Source organism: Cervus canadensis, chromosome 26, assembly GCF_019320065.1.
Source record: "Cervus canadensis isolate Bull #8, Minnesota chromosome 26, ASM1932006v1, whole genome shotgun sequence".
Classification (NCBI taxonomy): Eukaryota; Metazoa; Chordata; class Mammalia; order Artiodactyla; family Cervidae; genus Cervus; species Cervus canadensis.
The window spans coordinates 26646601-26667782 of record NC_057411.1 but is presented as its reverse complement, the minus strand read 5'-3'; the positions used below and the strand labels follow the sequence as shown (position 1 = coordinate 26667782).

Sequence of the window (21182 nt, the reverse complement as noted above, 5' to 3'; positions counted from 1 at the left end):
ACCTTCTCACTTCTCTTAGTAACAGCTCAGTTTATAATCTATAGCATTGAGACACACCTCCGTTACACAAATGAGGCCTCATGAAGGTCAATTCCTACCTCCTACTCTTCCAAAGTTAGTAGTTGGAACCCAGATATACTTTCCCCCATGGTGGGTGAATTGAGAGAGAAAAAGAAGGAGGAAGAGGAAAGGAAGGAGAAGAAGGGGAAAGAGGAAGGGAAGAAGGGAGAGAAAGGAGGAAGTCCAAAAGGAAGGCAGGCAAGAGGGATGAAAAGAAAGAGAAAGTTCCTTGATCTTAAAGAGACTGAATCTTTGGTGCCAGGAAATTTGGAAGGCCTACTCTCCAGAGTACTTATTTTACTTCTGGAAGTAAATAAAGCCCTTAGGAAAAGGTTATTAATTTATCTGGTCTAGTTAATATACTAAAGTACACAATTTCATACTCCACTGGCCTGAAAAAGTTACTTTCATACCATCTGAATGGCATGAATGGTGACCATCTATGCCAAGTCTTGTCACTTTTCAACAGTCGACAAACATTTGGTATTTTTTGCTTAGGTTTGTTTTATTTTTTATTAGTATCTATGGAGAAGGAAAATAAAACAGTAAGGTTCGGTTGAGGATACCATGACAATTGTTGGCTAAAGTGCCATCTCAGACTGAAAGATGCCTTAATCTAGGGCCCTGATCCAGAGGGAAGGACAGAATATTAGATAGGAAAAGGGAAGGATGGAGACAGAAAGAAGGGACATGATGTGAACCCCAAGCTTCCTGCGCTCTTGCCCTTTTGATCTGGGGTGCAGTAACTGTCTGTCTCACAACCTTCAATTTTCTGAACCGCATGCCTGTCCTCCCAAAGATGCTTTATGAGCTGTCGTGTGGGGGCTAGAATGGGATTCTGGAAATGAACAACTGATTTTTATTCCTCTGGATATATTGGTTGCCTGCTATACTAAAGCAACGTGAATTGGTTTTGAAATGAAATGTCACTTGTGGAAGAAAAGCACATAATAATTTATTTAATTTAAACAGTGGGGAGGAAGGGGAAGACATCTGAACTGCATTTTTTATGTAAATGAATGTTTATTCGACTTTTGGATGCTATAGAAATAAACTTCTGTATTGAAGGGGCGTGATTACACATATTGATCTTACAGGAGGAGCATAGATCAGTATGAAAACTGCCGTACCCTTTAGTTATTTTGGAGACGAACGTATTAATCATGTAAGGTAAAACCGAACGCTGCTTTTGTCTTTGAAAGCTATGAGGGTGTCTTCGTGTTCCAGAGGATGCTGGATGCTGAACCATCAAATCCCACCTCTCTTTCAAGAATAGGGGTGTTGAGATAGAGATAGTGCTTGGCAAGGCGGAGGCTTTCTCCTTATTCTAACAGATCCATTTTGTTGTTGTTCAGCCACTAAGTTGTGTTGGACTCTTTTGCAACTCCCATAACTACAGTTCATGGAGCCTGCCAGTTTCCTCCGTCCACGGGATTTCCCAGGCAAGAATACCTGAGTGGGTTGCCATTTCCTTCTCCAAGGGATCGTCCAGACCCAGGGATCCAGGAGAGTTCATGAATTAAATAAATAAATGAAAATGCAACGAATAGATGAGTAAATGGAGATATAAAAAAAAATATGTGACATTCTTAAAGTAGCTCCTGGTGAGGCCAAACTCCCAGATATTCAACTAATTATATACGGAAAAGAGAAGCTTTGTAAATTGGCAGATGCCTGAGGTTAACCACAGCGAGTGTTGGCTCCGGTCCGTCCAAGACGCCAACAATAGGCTGAAATAAGAGAAGCTGGAATTCCAGAGCGGTCCGGGGCTCTGATTCTCGCCCCGTGGGCTCCAAGCGTTTAGAGCCGGCCTCCCCCGGGGCCGCCCGCAGGCCCCACATCTCGGATCTCTCCAGGTGCCCTCTCTCGGTTCCCTCCCCACCTCCTCGACTTCCCCGGGGGAGGGAAATGAACCGCCAGGTGCGACCCAGTAGGGGGAGTGGGTGAGCCGGCCCCAGGGCAGCCCGAAAGTGTCCCGGAGCGTGGGTGTGGGTGTGGGGTAACTTGGGTGGGAACGGCGTGGAGGTCACCGCCGCGAAGTCCTGCGCCCGGTCGGTGGGGTGTGTGCCACGGAAGCGAGGATAAATAGAAGGCTCCCTCCTCCCGGCGACACTCGCCGAACCTCCCGGCCGCCTGCCCTGGGTGTTTGCCCGCCCGGTGGTAGCCCGGGTGCCAGCCTGGGGAGTAGTTTCGCTTCCTGCTGGCTCCGGGCATTCGTTTCCAGGCACCCGGTCGGGCGCCCGCGGCTCGAGAAGAGGGCGCAGGAGGAGGCGGGAGGCTCGTCTGGGGGCTGCCCGGCCCCGCAGCGCAGTTGATGGCCCGGGCCGCCCCGGGCAGCGGCGCCGGCCCACTGCCCCTACTCCCGGCCCTCGCCCTGGGTAAGTGGCCGCACTCGGCACTGGAGACCCGGGAGGAGAGTCTCGGGTGGAGTCGCAAGGAGGGCGAATCTTCCGCGCTGGTGTTTGGACTCCGAGGGAGCCCTGGGGCTGGCAGGGGCGGGTCGAGGAACGTGCGCGATGTTGGGTAGCTCGAGGATCTGGCAATCGGGCACCTGGGGCTGCACCTGCTGCAGCGGCCCTGGGCCCAGGGGGCGGCCCGAGGGCGGCAGGGATCCCGCTGGCGGGCGCCGAGCGGAGGGCAGGGGCGCAGGTGCCCGCGAGCGAGGAGAGGTGGCAGTGAAACCCACTAAAGTGGGGGCGGGGGACTAGACCGAGGAGACATCCCGGGGAGGAGGAGGAAAAGGAACTCCTTGGCTGGCGATGCAGGCCTTGGGGAGTGTGGAGCCTGGTGGAGAGCTATGTGCCTGTGTGTGCGCCCTGGGCGGGTACTAGAGGTAGGAGTGGGAGGACCTGGGAGGCAGAGAGAGCTAAAGTGGGCCCGGAGAAGAATGATTACATTGCCTTCTTGCTGGCCAAGTTAAGGGGAACAGGAGAAGGAAAAAAAAAAAAAAAGACTCAACTTTTGAGATCTTCTGGGTCTTCTGTTGCTGACAGGGAAGCAAAGGAGAGGGAGATGGGGTATTTCACTGAGGGCTAGTACTACTGATGAAACACACAGGTGTTCCACTTGGAATATATGATTTCCTATTTTAAGGAGAAATTGCAGAGAGAAGACTTTTCTTCACCTCGAAGGTGAAACCTGAGTGGGTAGGTTAGGGACCACTGGGTGTGGTCACCTGCTAGGAGGGAAGAGTGGCTAGTGGAAGGAGGGGCAGGGTGCCTGGGAATCCCTGGAGGCTCTCCTCGCCTCCTTAGGAGTCAGGGCTGGCAGAGAGAGCTGCAACTTCGGATGCTGGTGACTTTATACAGCTGGACGCGAGGATCCCCTCGCCCTCCAGTATGGGGAAGTAGCAGGAAGATACCCAGGTGGGAAGATCCTACTCCTTCAATGTGTCTCCTCTGCATCTTGATCATTGGAGGTGAGGGGTGCTGGCAGAGGGATGGGCAGCTGGCAATATTCTATAGTCCTGCCTGGGACGAGGAGGAGGGACATCTGGACTTGGGGCACCAGTGTGACAGCTGAAGTGTCTATGTGATGAGGACACTTATCTTCCAGCCTGGAAAGGGCTGGGCTTTCTCTTATGGAGGAAAAGAGGTGGGGTCTAAATGAAAACTTCCATTTGGCTGTGTTCTTGGAGTAAGATTGGTGCCTAAAAGGTGTCATGGCCTTGGTTGGAAGTAGATCAGACTTAGACCATGGTTAGAGAGAAAGAATTGATTTACAGAGCCTGCAGAGGGAGAAGTCAGAAACAATTTAGAGATGGAGTGATGTGGAGCCTGAAGAAGGGCAGTGAGCCTGAGAGATAGGGCTAGAGACAGTACTCTGCTTTTACCAGCATCACTTGGGTGAAACTGGCATTCTCTTCCTCTGTTTTATCTGCTGTGTCCTACTGTCAAAGTGTTTATTGAGAATCTGCTACAGTGAGCAAGATGCTAGAGCATATGAGAATGGGGGTGGGAAGAGGGCTCAAGAGAGTCTTAAAACATCATTCTTGACCTAAAAGGTATGTGTTAAATTTAGGAATGCAGGACTAACAGATATGAAGCAATAGGAGAAAATGTCATGAAGCCAGAGAAAAGAGAACTCAATAGGGAGGACTGGAATAGTGGGGAGGCTGCATGGAGGACTTGAGGGGGTTGGATTGGAGCTTGGCTGGGTTTGAAACAGTTAAGAGAGAGGGAGGGCTTCCTTATGGCTCAGCTAGTAAAGGATCCACCTGCCAATGCAGGAGACCCAAGAGACACAGGTTTGATACTTGGGTTGGCAGGATCCCCTGGAGAAGGAAATGGCAACCTGCCCCAGTATTCTTGCCTGGAAAATCCCATGGACAGAGGAGCCTGATGGGCTACAGTCCATGGGGATGCAAAGAGTTGGACATGACTTAGTGTGCATGCACACACAGACATACACACACACACATGATTTGAAATAGTGGAGAGAAGGGCAGGAGAACGGGGAAAAGTACTTACCAAAGGGTTGGTGATGGGAATGAGATTTATTTCCTGGAGAGACAGGCAGTCTGCCTGCCAGACAGTAGAATTGATGAGAGGCAGATAGATTATGAAGAGCCAAAAGAAGCCAGATTAAAATATTTTGATGAGTCAATAAACAGTTAAACATAGACCATCAGAGGTCTTGAGTACAGAGTGATATAATGCAAACAATGATTTAAGGAGACAAGCCTGGCAGTGGGGTGCAGTGTGAGAGGAGAGGAGGCCAAAGTACGTGATTGTCTCGTAGATATAATCCAGGCAAGAGCTGATTCGGGACAAGACTCGGATGGTGTGCCAGCAGAAATGGCCATAGTAGAAATGGGTGTTCCAGGCTGATGGGCATTCTTCCCCATTAACTATCACATGGTGTTTTTTTTTTTTTTTCCTTAAAACTTGTCAAAAGGCAGAAATGAAAAAGCAAAACCAAACAGAGCTCTAATCCAGTGCTGTTGTAACTGAGGGTAAGCTAAATGTGCAACTGCCTTGTTGAATGTTTGGCTTAGCGAGTTGAATTCAGTCTCTAGATTCCCTAAGAGGCTCCACTCCTTGAAAAATGCCAAAGGATGTAATTTGTTGACCTCAGTGTTTCCATTAAGTGGTCCTATTTCTCTCACACATACTTAATTTTTAAGTCTCATTCCTAATTTAAGTCACATGTTATTTTATTTACTTCTTGAAAAGAATGTGAGCAATGGCTTGTGTGATGTTCTAGGGTGTGTGTGTGTGTGTGTGTGTGTGTGTCTCACAGCAAAAGTGCCTTGAGAGCTGGCAGTGAACAGACTTGAGCAGAGTTCCAGCTCTGCCATTCCATGACCCTGAGATGTCTGTAAATTACAATTTTCTGGGCATTGTTTTTCTCATTCTGTAAAGTAAAGGGGTTGCTTTAGATGAGACTAAGGTCCTTATCCACTTGACACTTTGCTGATCTTTTTAAAAAAATATTTATTTATTTGGCTGCACTGGGTCTTAGCTGTAGCACTTGGGATCTTTGATCTTTGTTAGACATGTAGGATCTTTAGTTGTGGCATGTGGACGCTTCTTAGTTGAGGCATGTGGGATCTAGTTCTCTGACTAGGGATCAAACCTGGGCCTCCTGCACTGGGAGTGTAAAATCTTAGCCACTGGACCACCAGGGATGTTCCAACACTCTCCTGATCTTTAACCAACATTTCTCCTAGGAATTTAAAAGAAAATCTTTCTACAATAACATTTAATTTCCATTTACTTGTAATGGACCTTTGTTTCCTATAAACTTTATCTTTACAAAAAGAATCATACATGCTCCTTTCTTTGATAAATATGGTAAAAGGGCAAGAACTTTGTTTAAAGTGTTTTTTAAATTTTGAAGAAGCTGGATTCCTTATAAATTTCTCCTTCTCACCCATGGCTATAACAAACTAAAGCTAAAATCCTAACCAGTGAAAAAGGGAAAAAATGCTTTATAAAACACAATGAATGGGTTTTAAGGTCAAAAATATGTTCTGCTCCTTATAAACATCTACACCATTAATATATGTAAGTTGTTTTTTTCTTCTTGACGATATGAATGTATTCATGATGTAATATCTGACTTTCAAGTTGTAAAGCAGGTAAGTGGCAGCAAGTAAAATTCTCATTATAGAAAGGAAGTAGCTGAAGGCCCACAGTGAGGATTTTAGGATTTGCCTCTTCAGTTATGCTTTTTGGCTTAGAAAAGCCTTGGGAGTTTTTTTTTTTGTTTTTTTTTTTCTTTTCAAAAATTCCAGGTTTCATAGGCCACACTTGCATATTAACTAGTGTTACAAATCAGATTTTGCTATTGTTGCATTCTCAGTTATTGTGTGGAAACTCCCAAATAATTCTGCAAGAAAGACCCCAGTATTGCAGACAGGCTTTGTTGTGCCCATTGAAAGTGGCTCCGCCAAAGCTTGGCCTGCAGATATCTGTGCTAAAGTCAAAGGTGCCCAGGAAAGAGGGTACCCGTGTCTGTCCACACCCCTGGCATTGCTCCATCTCTGCTGAGACTGCTCACCCCAGTTCCATGTGCTCTTGACATCTGTGGTGAGTCCAGTGGGAAAGCCTCCTCTTGTTTTTTCTCACCCTCCCTGTAGCTCAGATGGTAAAGAATCTGCCTGCAATGCAGGAGACGAGGGTTCAATCCCTGAGTCGGGACGATCCCCTGGAAAAGGAAATGGCAACCCACTCCAGTATTCTTGCCTGGAGAATCCTCATGGACAGAGGAGCCTGGCGGGCTGCAGTCCATGGGGTCTCAAAGAGCTGGACGTAACTAAGTGACTAACACACATACTAATAGTAGTCAGCTCATGTCACGACACAGGCATGAATACTACTGGGAGCCGAAGTTAGGGGTGAGTCAGTGAAACAGGTACCAAACTGAAGCCTGAGTCATCCATCTAAACCATGATTATCAGCTTTGGCACAGTGGTAAGGAATCTGCCTGCTAGTGCAGGACACTCAAGAGACACAGGTTCAACTCCTGGGCTGGGAAGATCCCCTGGAATAGGAAATGGCAACCCACTCCAGTATTCTTGCCTGGAAAATTCCACGGACAGAGGAGCCTGGCTGGGCTACATACAGTCCATGGGATCCCAGAGAGTCAGACTTGACTGAACGATGGGGCATAGCACGCTGTTAGAATTAGTGTCTTCCCAGGGTGGTCCAAATAGATTAGCCAGAATCTGAGCTGCAGGCAGTTTAGACTTAAGCCATAATCCTGATACACTTCCAAATTTGTAGACAAACCGTTGGATCCATAAAGAATCCATATTCTAGTTGGTCAAGAGTCTCCCAAAATAAAATTTAAGAGGAAAGCAATCTGATTAAAATGGCTGTACTTTGTGTTGCTAATGATTGCTAACTTGCTCAGGCATATATGTATCTTAAAAAAGGAATTTTGGTAGCTCACATGAATCTCTACTTGCTATTTTTTTTTAAAGTAGATTTTTTAGATGGCTGGAGAGAGATGGGGTATTTCATCTTAATTAGTATCAGTTAGGCAATAACCTACATTGATGATCAGCAACACCAAGTCAAATAGCCAAGAAGTACTTTTATTCATTCTTTATGTTTGTTTTTAAAGGATATGTAGTATAGTATTTGGGCTTTCCCCGTGGCTCAGTGGTAAAGAATCCACCGCAACACAAGAGCCGCAGGAAATGCTGGTTCAATCCCTGGGTGTGGAAGATCCCCTCGAGGAGGGCATGGCAACCCACTCCAGTATTCTTGCCTGGAGAATCCCATGGACAGGGGAGCTGGGTGGGCTATAGTCATTAGTCATTGCAAAGAGTTGGACATGACTGAAGCAATTGAGCACACACAGTATAGTATTTACCTGACCTTTAAACCAGAATCATTGATTCCAAAACAGTGACAGAAAGTATGACAGTGTTTGTGTCCAGGCTTCTTATTTCCAAGTGCCCCAATTGGTTGTATAACAGGATGAGTTACTAATATAGCATTCTCTTTGCAAAGAGCTTCCCCAGTGGGTCAGCGGTAAAGAATCTGCCTACAGTGCAAGAGATGCAGGTTCAATTCCTGAGTCAAAAATATCCCCTGGAGAAGGAAATGGCAACTCGCTCCTGTATTCTTGCCTGGGAAAGCCCATGGACAGAGGAACCTGGTGGGCTGTAGGCCATGGGGTCCCAAGGGAATTGGACATGACTTTGTGACTAAACAACAGCTCTGCAAAATCATGGATTTATTCATTAATTTAGCCTTATCTTTGAGACATATAAAAAGTGCATGGCACATAGTAGGACCTGAAAACGTGCTAGTTAATTGAATGAATGAATGAATGAGTGCAAGTGGCTGTTGATGACAGTGCCCAGGTATGAAGGGAAGAGTAGGTTCAGTAAAGAAAACAGCTGTTTCTTATTGCCAAAACATGCTCACAGCTCAGAGATGATGTAGAAGGACACATTTCTTCATCTCTTCTTACTTGGGACTTGCCTCTGGTGGTGCTAGAGATGCCTTCACAAAGGGACTTTATTTGGCAAATAGTATGTTTACTTCTGTTTTAGGTTCACAACTGCTACTTGTCTCTCACAGGTTTGGTTCAAGGGCAGATCTCATCAGTCAAAATATAGGCTTTTAGAGCAGGTGTTTAAAGCAGGGAGGGAAATGCACTGGACCCAGGGCATTCTCCATTGGTTCATTAAAGAAAATGCCCTTTGGATTTTGTGAGGTGTGAGGTGACTTGCTCTCCTATATGATTAGAACTTTTCCTAACACATGTGTGTTTCATTAGCTGGGAGTAACAACTTGGTTATTTATGGGTTTCTGCTTAGTGTTAAATGTATGAAAACCTTTGATGGTTCCCATAGAAGTTGAGATAGATTTGCTGCGGAGGCTGAATGCAGTCTGACTTGTTAGTATTGAGGGATTCTCTGACTTATCTAATGTTATGTTGAAGTATTTCATAACTATCCACTGTCTGGCTTCCTTAATGATTATATGTTAGTATTGTGAGCCGATGGCTCAGGCCTGTCCAGAGTAGGAGAGGAAGGCTTATTTCTTCCTCTAATGCAGACAGCCTAGTAGCAAGGACAGGGAATTATCATCAGAGCCGAATGAGGCCATTTGAGGAGACCCAGACTTGACTTGGGGGTTCCCAGGTGGTGCTAGTGGTGAAGAACCCGCTTGTCAATGCGGGAGATGTAAGAGACACTGGTTCAACCCCTGGCTTAGGAAGATTCCCTGGAGAAGGGAATGGCAACCCACTCCTGTATTCTTGCCTGGAGAATCCCATGGACAGAGGAGACTGGTGGGCTATAATCCAGAGGGTCACAGAGTCAGAGATGACTGAACTGACCTAGCAAGACTTGACTTGTTCATGACCAGCTTCCTATTGGATTTCTGGCATTTGACTAGTTCAATCTCCTAGACTGATTGACACAGGACATTGCTATGTACTCAGATATCTGCTTAACCTTGGATATGAAATCTCAACATAATACACTCTGGAGAACTTCACAATTGATAAAGTGATTTCATATTAATACCATTACCTCACTGATCTTTACACCAAAAATAATAGCAGAGCAATTATGTAGTATGCATGTTGGGCACTGTTCTAAGGGTGTAATATCTGGTTTCATCCACATAACACTATCCCTTGAACACACAAGCTAGACATAATGATGATTCCCATTTATGTTGAAGGATATGAGGCATGGAGGCATTAAATAACTTGTTCTGGCTTTATGAGCCTGAACAATGAGGATGAAGTGAGAATGCCTGGATCACAGTAGATAAATATTTGTGGGTGAATGAGAAAGACAGCAGAGGATAGAACACTAAAGTGCAATATGTATCACTGTATTTAAGAGGAACTCAGTTCTTCTTATTTAAAAAGCATTTAAGTTTATTTTCCTACCATCTTTGCTTTCCCTGCTGCCTACCCGCACATCTGTGGCATCCTTGGCTTGGTCTCCGCCTCAGGTTCTTGGACTCTTGGCTCTTCCTCCCAGCCAGGAAACCTGCCCACTCATATCCCAGGCCCAGGCCATTCCAGCTGGTAGTGAACAGTTGGCATTGGTCAGGCCAGGTGTTTTCCTTTGGTCTGTGCCTAGAATCACTTTGACCATCCTAGTCTGATCCTGTCCTTCAACAAGTCTGAACCTGTGGGGTGACTCCTGCTCTTTCCTGGAATGCTTGCAGCACTGTGACACTTGGGAAACACTCCTTAGTGCAGATGGAGGGGGGTGATCTCACTTTAGATTCCCCCTGATTGCATCCATAGGCCTATTACTGAGAAGAAGTAGGAAGAGCATATCCTGAGTCAATGTGATGCTATGGGCAAAAGTATGGATTCTGAGCCGGACCATCTAGGTATGACTCCCCTGGCACTGTGGTTTAACAACTCCTTCATCTTGGAAAAATCTCTTAAACCCTCTTGACATCAGTTTCTTCATCTGTAAAAGCTGATAGCAACAGAACTGAGACTCTTATGTGGACTGAGTGAATTACTGCATAAAGCACTTAAGCTGTGCCTGCAATATAGTTAGTTCTAGATTAACACGGGCTGTTATAATGGATAATTGGAAAACATAGATGAAATTATTAATTTTAAAAATTATAGATATTTTGATTCTGGGTATTTCTAAAATATAATCAACACCTATCAACTGGTGGGAAAACTTTCCCCTGCCTTTATTTCTCAAATTCCTCCTCCCACTAATTATGAAATAGGCAATAGATATGAATTCTCAAAAAGAGTTCTATTTTGGCTGGTTTTGATAGGAAGGGACAAATGTAAGAAATGGTGCTGCAAAATGCTTATCTGCTTTCTAAAAATAAAAAGTCTCAGTGGATTCTTCTTCAACTGCCAATTTTGATCCTAGTTTTGTGCAATGAAAAACTTTCCAGCACTTGCCTGACATTGACCCCCCAAACCCAGCATCTTAAGGTGAATCAGATAAAAAGTCATTCTCCACTAGCAGAGAAAATAAAATATTTACAAGATAATTTTGATACTTTTAATCTTATCAAAATGAGGTTGTCTCATTTACTGGGAGTTATGCAAATAATTACCTTGTATAAAAAGGATAAACTGTCATTTTTGAAGGATGAATCATGATGCAATGTCAAAATTCATTTCTAAATGTCAGACAAGTGGAAAATAACCTGGTTGTTTTAGAAAAGTTTTCTTTTGACAAAATAGCTTCCTCAGATTTCAAAGAGCCAAGAGCCCTGCATAAATATTAAGTTGTTCCATAATAATTGTCTTATAACATTGAGAAAGTTACTTAGTCTATCTGTGCTGCATTTTCTTATCTACAGAATGACAATAATGATGGTAGTATTTATCATCTAGAGACATGGGAGTGTATTGAGGATAAAATAGGATAATGCAGGAAAAGATTTTAGCAGAATAGTTGGCTAAAAAATGCTCAAAATTTATTAATATTCTTAACTTTATGAATATGTAGATAACTTTTAAGTTATTTCATAGGTGTGTCTAAAAAGAAAAATAGAATCATTGTCTTCATTAAGCCTATGGGAGTGTGTTTGTACTTTGATCAAAGGAAATTGCTATCATATTCACCACTGGAAGCGTGGAAAGGAAAAAAATGAAGCAGAAATCTGTCTCATTATAACCATGTTTTCAACAGTTCCATTAGAATGTAAATGCCACTCATGATGTCAGGGGTTTTTATCTGATTTGTTCACAGCTATGTTCCCAGTAGAATAGAGGATTCCTGTACATAGTAGATACTCTCACCTTAATTTAGGAAAATTTCTCCCAATAGGACTTTGAAAAAAATAGCATCAGCTGCCTTGGGATGTGGTGAGCTTCACGAGCCTGGATATGTCTGTGGTTTGGGTGGCTTTTAGGAACGTTGTATAGAGGAGATTCCCAGGAGAGGTAGGAGTTGGACCAAATGACCACCGAGGGTTCTTATGTCTCTCTGAATGATGGATGTTACTATGATGCTACTTCACTTTGGGGATACTTTGGAGGTTGATAGATAGAGTTTCAAACTAAGACACTGCCGACTGACTTCCCTTAGAGGAGAAGAGGCAGGACATTTGGAGACCTTGGGGGCCAACGGTAAAGAATTTGAAAAAGAAAATCACTTGTTTCCCCACTCTCCCTGCCCCAAACTGTATTCAGTAACCATGTCTTTCCACAACTGGAATTATCAAGGTTAACACAACCGACAATGCGCATACAGTATCATGTACCCCTCATATGATGTGATGAGAGTATATCCTGGGATATGGTATCAATCCCATGCCGTAGGCTCAGTTTGGCCTTAAAGACTCTACGCTCTATATTTTACCATCTGTTGGGATAATAATTATCACCTGGGATCCTATTGTGATGGGGAAAAAACCCTGACATAACTGTAATTGATAAATTCTGTTGACTAAAATTTCAAATGTTATTATTTCAGGAGACACATTTCTAAAATTGCCATCCTGTGATAGGAAACTTCCATGAGAAGATTCTCTACTCACTTTTAAATAAATGAAAATTACCCTGTAAGAGAGGGCAAGAAGGACAAAAATGTGACTTAGATGCCAGAGGAAATGAATACACTTTTCATTGGCCTTGACAGAAGCATAACAAACAAAATGCACTCTGTTCATTCTTACCGATTTCTACCCAACAGCATCCACCTCTATTAAATAACTTCTTGAGTGGTTTTCTAGATTAGTCAGATGCTTTATTCAGGATGTGGTGAACAGAGGTTGCAAAGTTTCAATTAGAAATATGTGGTGTGACTATTTCTTAATGAATCTTATTTTCATAGGTCACACAAGAAAATCAATTGAATTATTTCACAGTCACACCCTACACATCAAGAAGGCCCTTGTTTCTTAATAGTTCTGTGTATAATTCTTCACTCCAATTGGGCATCTTTATGCATTGTCCCCTAGAGCATACTCAGCTCCTTTCTATGTCATTACCTTTGGTTCAGTTTCGTTTCCAACTTCTTTTGTGAAACTTTTCCCAGTGATTTCTTCAGCTCAACACCTTGCCTCTTTTTGGAATTCTGTTAGAATTTATTTTCTTTATAGTTATTTACCGTTAGTCACTCAGTTGTGTCCAGTTCTTTGTGACAACATGGACTGTTGTCTACCAGTCTCCTTAGTCTATGGAATTCTCCAGGCAAGACTACTGGAGTAGGTATCCATTCTCTCCTCCAAGGGATCTTCTTGATCCAGGGATCAAACCCAGGACTCCTGCATTGTAGGCAGTTTCTTTACCATCTGAGCCACTAGGGAAGCCCTGACACTTATAAATATACTGTCTGATATTGATTGATATTTCTGATCTCTGCAAATGGTTTGATCAATAAAGATAATAATGGGTTAATGTTAAGTTGGGTTAACTTACCATAACTTATTTTAAGGGCCTAAATTCTGGGGTGTTTTCAGGTTGGGTGAGCATCTACTTTAAAACCATATCTACTCTAAAACATAGGGTTTTCTTTTCTTTACCATTATTAAAGTTTGATGACTGTTTCCTCATGGGTCAGAGGCTGTGTTATCGCTGATTGAGAGGCCAACTTTGCTATTCCTCCTCACTTTGCACTCGGATAATCCTCCTTGATAACAAATTTTTCTTTTTCCTTGGTTCCTTTTGCTTCCTCTCATTGAACTATTATGGAAATTCAGTGAGCCCAGAGCTTTTCATTTAAAGTGCTACAATGTTTGACTGTCTTGCCTGGCCTTATCATAAAGGAATAGGATTCAAAAAGTCAAGTTTTGACAACTGATGATTTCTAAGAAACTAGCTCTAGGTTACTATAGGGTTCTTTTTCAATTTAGTCATTGTTTTCATAGATTTAATAATGGTCAATGGCCAAAATAGAAGGTTGATTTACTGGCAAAGGCATTATTGTGTTGACAGCTTTCAGATATATGAGTTAGTTTATATATGACAGGTTGTTACATTGCTTCCCTCTCTGAGCTTTAAAAATATTATTGTGGGGTTCTTTTATGAGTTAAATATACACTATCCATCATTCTAAGTCCTTCTTAAACACTGAGATATTGTTTCTACCACTTTGAATAAAATTTTGTGTTGAATTAGGAAGGAGTTTGTATTCTAATTTCCTTATTTTGAATGGACATAAACTATTTGTGAAGACTCATTTTTTTTTTTCTCTACCCTTTTCTAGGCCTCCTCTCCTGGCACTGAAAATCTGGAACCTGTCTTTCAGTTTTATAAGAATAGATAGTCCTTCTGGTGTGTGTGATTTGAGAGATATTAGAAAAATCTCTCCTTGTCCTAGAATAAGGCTCCCTCTGAGATGTTCTGATGCCACCAAATACTCCACTATATGGGACACAAAGTCAGGCATTTCTTAAGGGCACTTCAACTACCTCCCTTGTCCCTTGATCCACTCTCTACTCATACCAGCTTGCCCCTCTTTTGGGACTTAGATACAAGGCCATGTCCCAGGGCAGGAATTCCAGCCTTTCACTCACCAAGGGGCCAGAGAAAGGAGCAGGCAGCATCCAGTGGGGTAAATTTCATTCAGTGGGAAATGGATGATGGAAGTGACTGGGGTAGAGAAATTCCTCCTGCATTCTTTCTTCTGTTGGGCTACTTCAAGATGCAGTTCCTTTACTGACTTTTTACACAGACCGTGGATGAGTGAGCGTGTCACTCATTTCTGTCTTTGTGACTCACTCTGGAGCTGCACCCAGAGTGATGGGTACACTCGTGACATTGCATTGTCTCCTTCTCAGCTTCCTTTCCTTTTTTCTCATTCTCACGGCTCAGAGCTTGTACATCCCCAACAAAGTGATAACCCCTTAATCTGTATCTCAGGCTCCCCAGAAGACCCAGTTGAGGCACTTGATTCTAGAGTATTTTGTTGAATTAAATAATTTCTTTCTTTGAAGGTATGCTTTGAAAGCAAATGCATTTAGAAAGGGAAATCTATGAAGAAATTATGTTCTATTAGGGGAAATGTTAAAGCAATAGGAGGATACTGGTTTATAGAAGGGGAAAAGACAACAATGAAAAGAACAGGAAAGGAGTCACCAAAAGATGGAGGAGAACATCAATGTCAAACTTAAATCTATTTCACAGCTTTTTACTCAGCCACCCACAAGCTCAATGGTAAAAAGGATTTCTACCCCTGAATATTTTTTTCAAATCCATTTTAGATATGTCCTCTTTTTGGATGCAAAAAATACTTTTTGTGTATAGTATGCATACTTAGGATTCTGTTTTTCTTTTTGACAATAGAGATACATTGGGGAAATTTCCCAGATGCTTACATACTAACATTGATTTCAAAGTTTTAAAATTGAAACAATAACCCTATATGCAAAACAGAAAAAGAGACACAGATGCACAGAACAGACTTTTGGACTCTGTGGGAGAAGGCGAGGGTGGGATGTTTCTAGAGAACAGCATCGAAACATGTATATTATCTAGGGTGAAACAGATCACTAGCCCAGGTTGGATGCATGAAACAAGTGCTCAGGCCTGGTGCACTGGGAAGACCCAGAGGGATGGGATGGAGAGGGACGTGGGAGGGGGGATTGGGATGGGGAATACATGTAAATCCATGGCTGATTCATGTCAATGTATGACAAAACCCACTCACTACAATATTGTAAAGTAATTAGCCTCCAACTAATAAAAATAAATGGAAAAAAAACTTTATCAATTTTATTTTCCAGAAATTAAAAATTAGATATATAATACATTTGATTGCTAAATAGTATCATCTAAGATCTGAATTTATCTGTTATATTTGTATCATTGACTTATTTAACAAACCAACTGAATTAGTAGCACCCATCTGACATAAACACCATGCTGAGTCACAGACAGACTGTACTGAAAATACAAGGAAACATAAATGCAGGAGATGATGTATTTCTATTAATTGGTTGAAGTGCATTCATGTTAATTATTTTTTTAAAAACACTGGAGAAAAACCAGCACGTGAAAAGACCAACATACAGGTTTTTCTCACTGAACACATTTCATCTTGCACTTTAGAAGTGTAATAAGGTATATGTACATTTATTTATCTTTTGTAGTTTGTTTCATAGGAATACTTAATACACTAAGGCAAATCACACCGTAAATGTAGAAATGTCACTATCCATTAACGAGAATGAGAATCTATATTTTACTAGAGTAATAAGAATTTTTTTGCTTTTGGTCTCATAGCTGCCGTTCTGTTGAGTCCTATATTGTGACAGGTATTGCCAAGGTTAATAATCATAATTTACTACTTTTTCCAGTTTCTTTAAGCATCTAGCTAAATTGTTACCTTGTAAGTCATGTATTATGGGCCTCAGTTTGTAGATGGACACCCTGTAGTTCAATGCTGAGTAACTTAATCATATCACAAAGTTGGTAAATTAAAAGGTACATTCAGGATTCAAATACAGTTCCATTTGACTGCAAACATATCCTTTTCTTATTAATCCCTCTAATATAAATGAACTTTTGGGAATTTGACTATGAAATATTCTTCTGACTTCTGCTTGTATTTGTAAATTGATATATTCTCTGTTGATTTACAGTTGGATTGCCTAATGGGACATGGAGTGTGATTTGAATCCTAAAATAAGATTGACATGATATCACAGGAAATCACAGGATTTAGTAGGCACAAATAGATGTCCTAAGTTATCAGAATATGGACATATGGACATTTTGTGATAAAATATATTTATTTTAAAACTATAAAATGCATTTGGGTCTAAAAATGGAAAGTTCAGCTCAGGGATGAGGCAAATTCAACGTATATGACTGTTTGACTTGGTCACATTTGATCTTTTTAAATAGTTGACCCAGCTGGTGTATGACTTACCTCAGCATTAGCGGTAACTTTGAGACGACAGGTCATGCTCCTTGTCAAACTATGTCTCTTTGAATGCTTGTATTGTTCCCAATGACTTCATTCTCTATGCTGGCTGACGGGGATAGTACTGTTAATACATTCCATAACTTTTAATTTGAGAATCTCAAAGTGCAGAAAAGTAAATGGAGCTTTGACTCACTAAAGTAGAATTAGGTTTCTTTTCCTTTTTGTCTTTATGAGTAGATTCGCCATTTAAAAACCAACCTCAGAAATACACACTCAATATCCAATCACTTAGTAAATGCAGCTAATTTAACTTTTTTGTGTGTTATTTTGTTTTTATTGCTTGAATGCACCTGAGAATTCTACAGGTCATGTGCAGCAGGGAGACATGGATAATAGATTGAATGAAAGAATAAGAAAGCAAAGAGATTGTGAAATATTTGGATGACATCTAAAATTTAATGCAATAACATTTAAAAGGGACAAGTGCAAACTTAAGTTTAGGTGAAAATTGAAACAAACAAACAAAAAACAAAACAACGTAACAAAAAATCCATCAATATGCTGCCTTCCAGCAGTATAAGAAATTTAGGAATTTCTTTTTATTCTAAGCAGCATAAAACCCCTGAAATTAATGGAATAATTTTAAAGGGCTGATATGCTATGGGGCTGCATATGGCGTCTTCAATGTGGTGGTTGAGAGCCCCATTCTGTCTTTGCCAAACCATGTAAAATAGTGCTTTATTTTAACCTTGTATTTAAGGAGCATGTAAGGTTTATGAGAAGTCTTGTGATTTCAGGTAAAATATGATTGACGTCACCAGGATGTTTAGCCTGAGGAAGAGAAATTCTTTTAGGAAAGCTTGATTTCTGACTTCAAACATATGAGGATCTGTCATGAGAAAGAGAGTTTAGACTTATTCTATGTGATTCCAATTAGCAGAGTAAAATTATGGGAAGGAAAAAACTAGTTCAACATAAAGAAGCATTTGTAGAGGTTTAGAAATAGATGCTTAATATTTATTTTGAATGAATGACTGTGATCGAAAGAATGGATGAATGATCTCATTGAAATGGGATGCCTTAGAAGAAAGTGAAGTCTCTGTACCAAAATTTTAAAGGTGGGCTTAATAAACTCTCTCTCAGGGGATGTTTTATAGAGAAGCTGAGAGTTGGTTGGGGGCTTTCCAGGTGGAGCTAGTGGGAACCCATCTGCCAATGCAGGAGACATAAGAGACACGGGTTCAATCCCTGGATCGGGACGATCCCAGAGAGGAGGCCATGGCAACCCACTCCAGTATCCTGCCTGGAGTATTGCCTACCTCTCTCATGGACAGAGAAGCCTGGCAGGCTACAGTCCATATGGTTGCAGAAGAGTCAGACATGACTGAGGCAACTTAGCCGTGAGAGTTGGGTGGTAGGAGATTTGAATACCTCTGAGGTTCTTACTAATTCTGAAAATTAATATAATTTGTGACTCTTGAATGAAAATTTTATGTTTTCCACATCTAGTATCATACTTTCTTTCATTTTCTCTAAAATACAATCCATAGGTTCTCTGATAATTTTAATAATGTGTCTTCTTTTAAACATTCTTTTGCTAAATTATTTCACTTGCTTTTTGTGAACTAGATCATGGGATAGGCAAGAGCCTTTGATTGTACTTTTTCATGAGGAAAAAGGTCAGGATAGTGTGTTAATTAACTCAAGGTCAAGTGGTGAATTAATGACTGTGTCTGGTGATCTTTCCATAAGATAATGGCATTTTCCCTAAGAAATTTTTTAAGTCAAAATTTGAGCCTTTGAAGCTATGCCGTTGACTTAGATTAAAGGAATATATTTAAAAAATGAAAGCTATGTTTTGGATAAAAATGAAATTAAAATGGTTTGAAGAGAATTTCAGTGGTTCTCAACCAATGTAATTTCTCACCCAAGGAAACATTTGACAAGGTCTGGAGAGAGTTTTGATTGTGACATCTTAGGGCTGGATGGAGGAAGGGATGGGGTGACACTAGCATCTTGTGGACAAAAGCCAGCTATACTGCCAGTCATAATGCAGTGCATAGCATCCTGAAACAAAGAATTATCCAGCCCCCAGATGCTGGTAGCGTGAAAGTGGAGAAACCCATTAGACATTTCCCACTCATTTTAACTAGAACGTGTGTTTCTTTGATCAATGCGGTAAGATATATGGAATATAAGATATCTTTAAGCTTTTATTCACCAAGGACTTTTCATTCACTTGAAATACAGTTATACCTGCCAGAACTGCTAACTTTGACTGCAAAAGAACTACCTTGCAATTGCAGTGGCCCTGCCTTTTGGGTTAAACTTTCCAAACTCTCTGCCTCTGTTATTAATTCATCCTTTGCCTCTCCCCTGTACCTTTGGCAGCTTCCTGTCAATTATCTTTCATAATAAAGATGAAAGCAAAATAACTCTTTTCTGTACATATTGACTAATGGTACCCTTCCCTTTCTAATCTTTGAAGAGTAATCTACAGTTATTTGCACATGTTTATGCCATTTCTGTTTATCTAGCAAGATATTGTTAGTGCTTTTTAGTTTTCAAATCTAATGCATATATTTCAGTTTTTATTTTTAATTCTCCATCAGTCCTTATCCCTGCTTTTGCTCAGTCATGTCCAACTCTTTGCAACCCTAGGGACTATAGCCTGCCAGGCTCCTCTGTCCATGGGATTTTCAAGGCAAGAATATTGGAGTGGGTCACCATTTCCTCCTCTAGGGAATCTTCCTGACCCAGGGATCCAACCAAAGTCTCCTGCACTGCAGGTGGTTCTTTACTGCTGGGTCACCATATACAGTTGATCAAATTCTTCTAGAAAACTTCTCTTCTGTGGCTGTTCCTTCTTGATCCCTTGAGGGCTCTTCTCTTTCTGCTCCTCTATGATAGTTTTTTTTTTTTTTTTCAGGATTGTATGCTTAATCAGCTTTTTTTCTTTTCACATAGTTCTTTCTAACAGATCCATATCAATGGTGTTAAATACCAGTTTATTTTTCATGACTCCAAAATTTAGAAACTGTAGCTTTGACTTCACTCCAAGGTTCCAGATCTAATATCAATCTAGTATTTGTAAATGAGACACAGTCTTGTCAGATTCAGAATGTCTAAAACTGAAATTTTTTCCATGCCTATTTTATTCAGTTTGGGCTGCTATAATAAAATAACATAGACTTGGTGGCTTGTAAACAACAAACATTTATTTTTCACAGTTCTGGAGGCTGCTAAGTCCCAAATGAAGATCTCTAGCAGATTCAGTGTCTGGAGAGAGCCTGTTTCCTGGTTCATAGACAGCCATCTTTCTACCGTGTCCTCACATGGCAAGGGAGCTCTGTGAGGTGTCTTTCATAAGGTCTGATCCCAAACATGAGGGCTCCACCCTCATGACCTAGTCACATCACATTAGAGATTAGGTTTCAACAAAACAGTCTATAGCAATCCTCAACCTGTTTGTTTTCTTGTATACTTACACCTGTGGTTGGTACCACAATCCAGCCAGTCACTCTAGTCACAAACTCTGGAGTCATCCTAGACTCCTTTTATCCTACATTCTACTCTAGCTTATTAGTCACCAAGTCTTTTTTTGTTTATATTTCACTTTGTGAATATCTCTCATGTTCATTTCTTCTCCATATGGTTATGTTGCCACCATGTTCATTTAGGTATGTGTGAATCACCTATACTGGTATTAAAGGAACCTTGTCAAAGTGAAAAAAAAGATGATCACAATGGTTCTCACTTGAAACTTTTCAATGACCCCATTTTAACTACATGAAAGTGAAAGTGTTAGCTGCTCAGTCGTGTCCAACTCTGCGACTTCTTGGACTGTAGCCCTTCAGGCTCCTCTGCCCATGGGATTTTCCAGGCAAGAATACTGGAATGGGTTGCTGTTTCCTTCTCCAGGGGATCTTCCTGACCCAGGGATGGAATCTGGGTGTCCCTCATTGCAGGCAGATTTTTTTTTTACTGTCTGAGCCACCAGGGAAGCAGATCCAAAGTAATTAACATGGCTCTTAGCCATTCGTGACCTACGGCCCTCCAATCTTTTCTTCCATCACAATCCCCACCCACCCTCCAAAGAACTGGACAAGTTGTATTATTCATGCCATGCCTTTTTGTAAGTTGGCTCTTTAATTGAGAATGCCCTGGTTAGTTACAAATTTTTTGGTCTTTTTCTTAAAAATTAATTTTTTAAAATAAAGTAATACATGTACACAGATTTTTAAAAAATCAAATAATGCTAAAAAGATCATAATATTGAATAAGAGATCTTTGTTCCTGCCTTTCTGGCTGTTCACCTTGCTAGAATCAACCA

The 21182-nt window shown here is 41.3% G+C and overlaps 1 protein-coding gene across 2 annotated transcripts in view; it reads left to right on the top strand.

The window, feature by feature from the left end:
* Positions 1–2075: 2075 nt before the first annotated feature.
* The window catches only part of BTC (betacellulin), a 49334-nt gene continuing 30227 nt past the window's right edge, over positions 2076–21182 (top strand). The window contains exon 1 of one of the 2 annotated variants that reach the window (XM_043448287.1): positions 2076–2438. In XM_043448287.1, coding sequence (XP_043304222.1) covers positions 2375–2438 — 64 coding nt within the window. In that variant the 5' untranslated portion in view covers positions 2076–2374. The remainder of the gene's footprint in view (positions 2439–21182) is intronic. The other variant, XM_043448286.1, reaches the window with a different exon arrangement.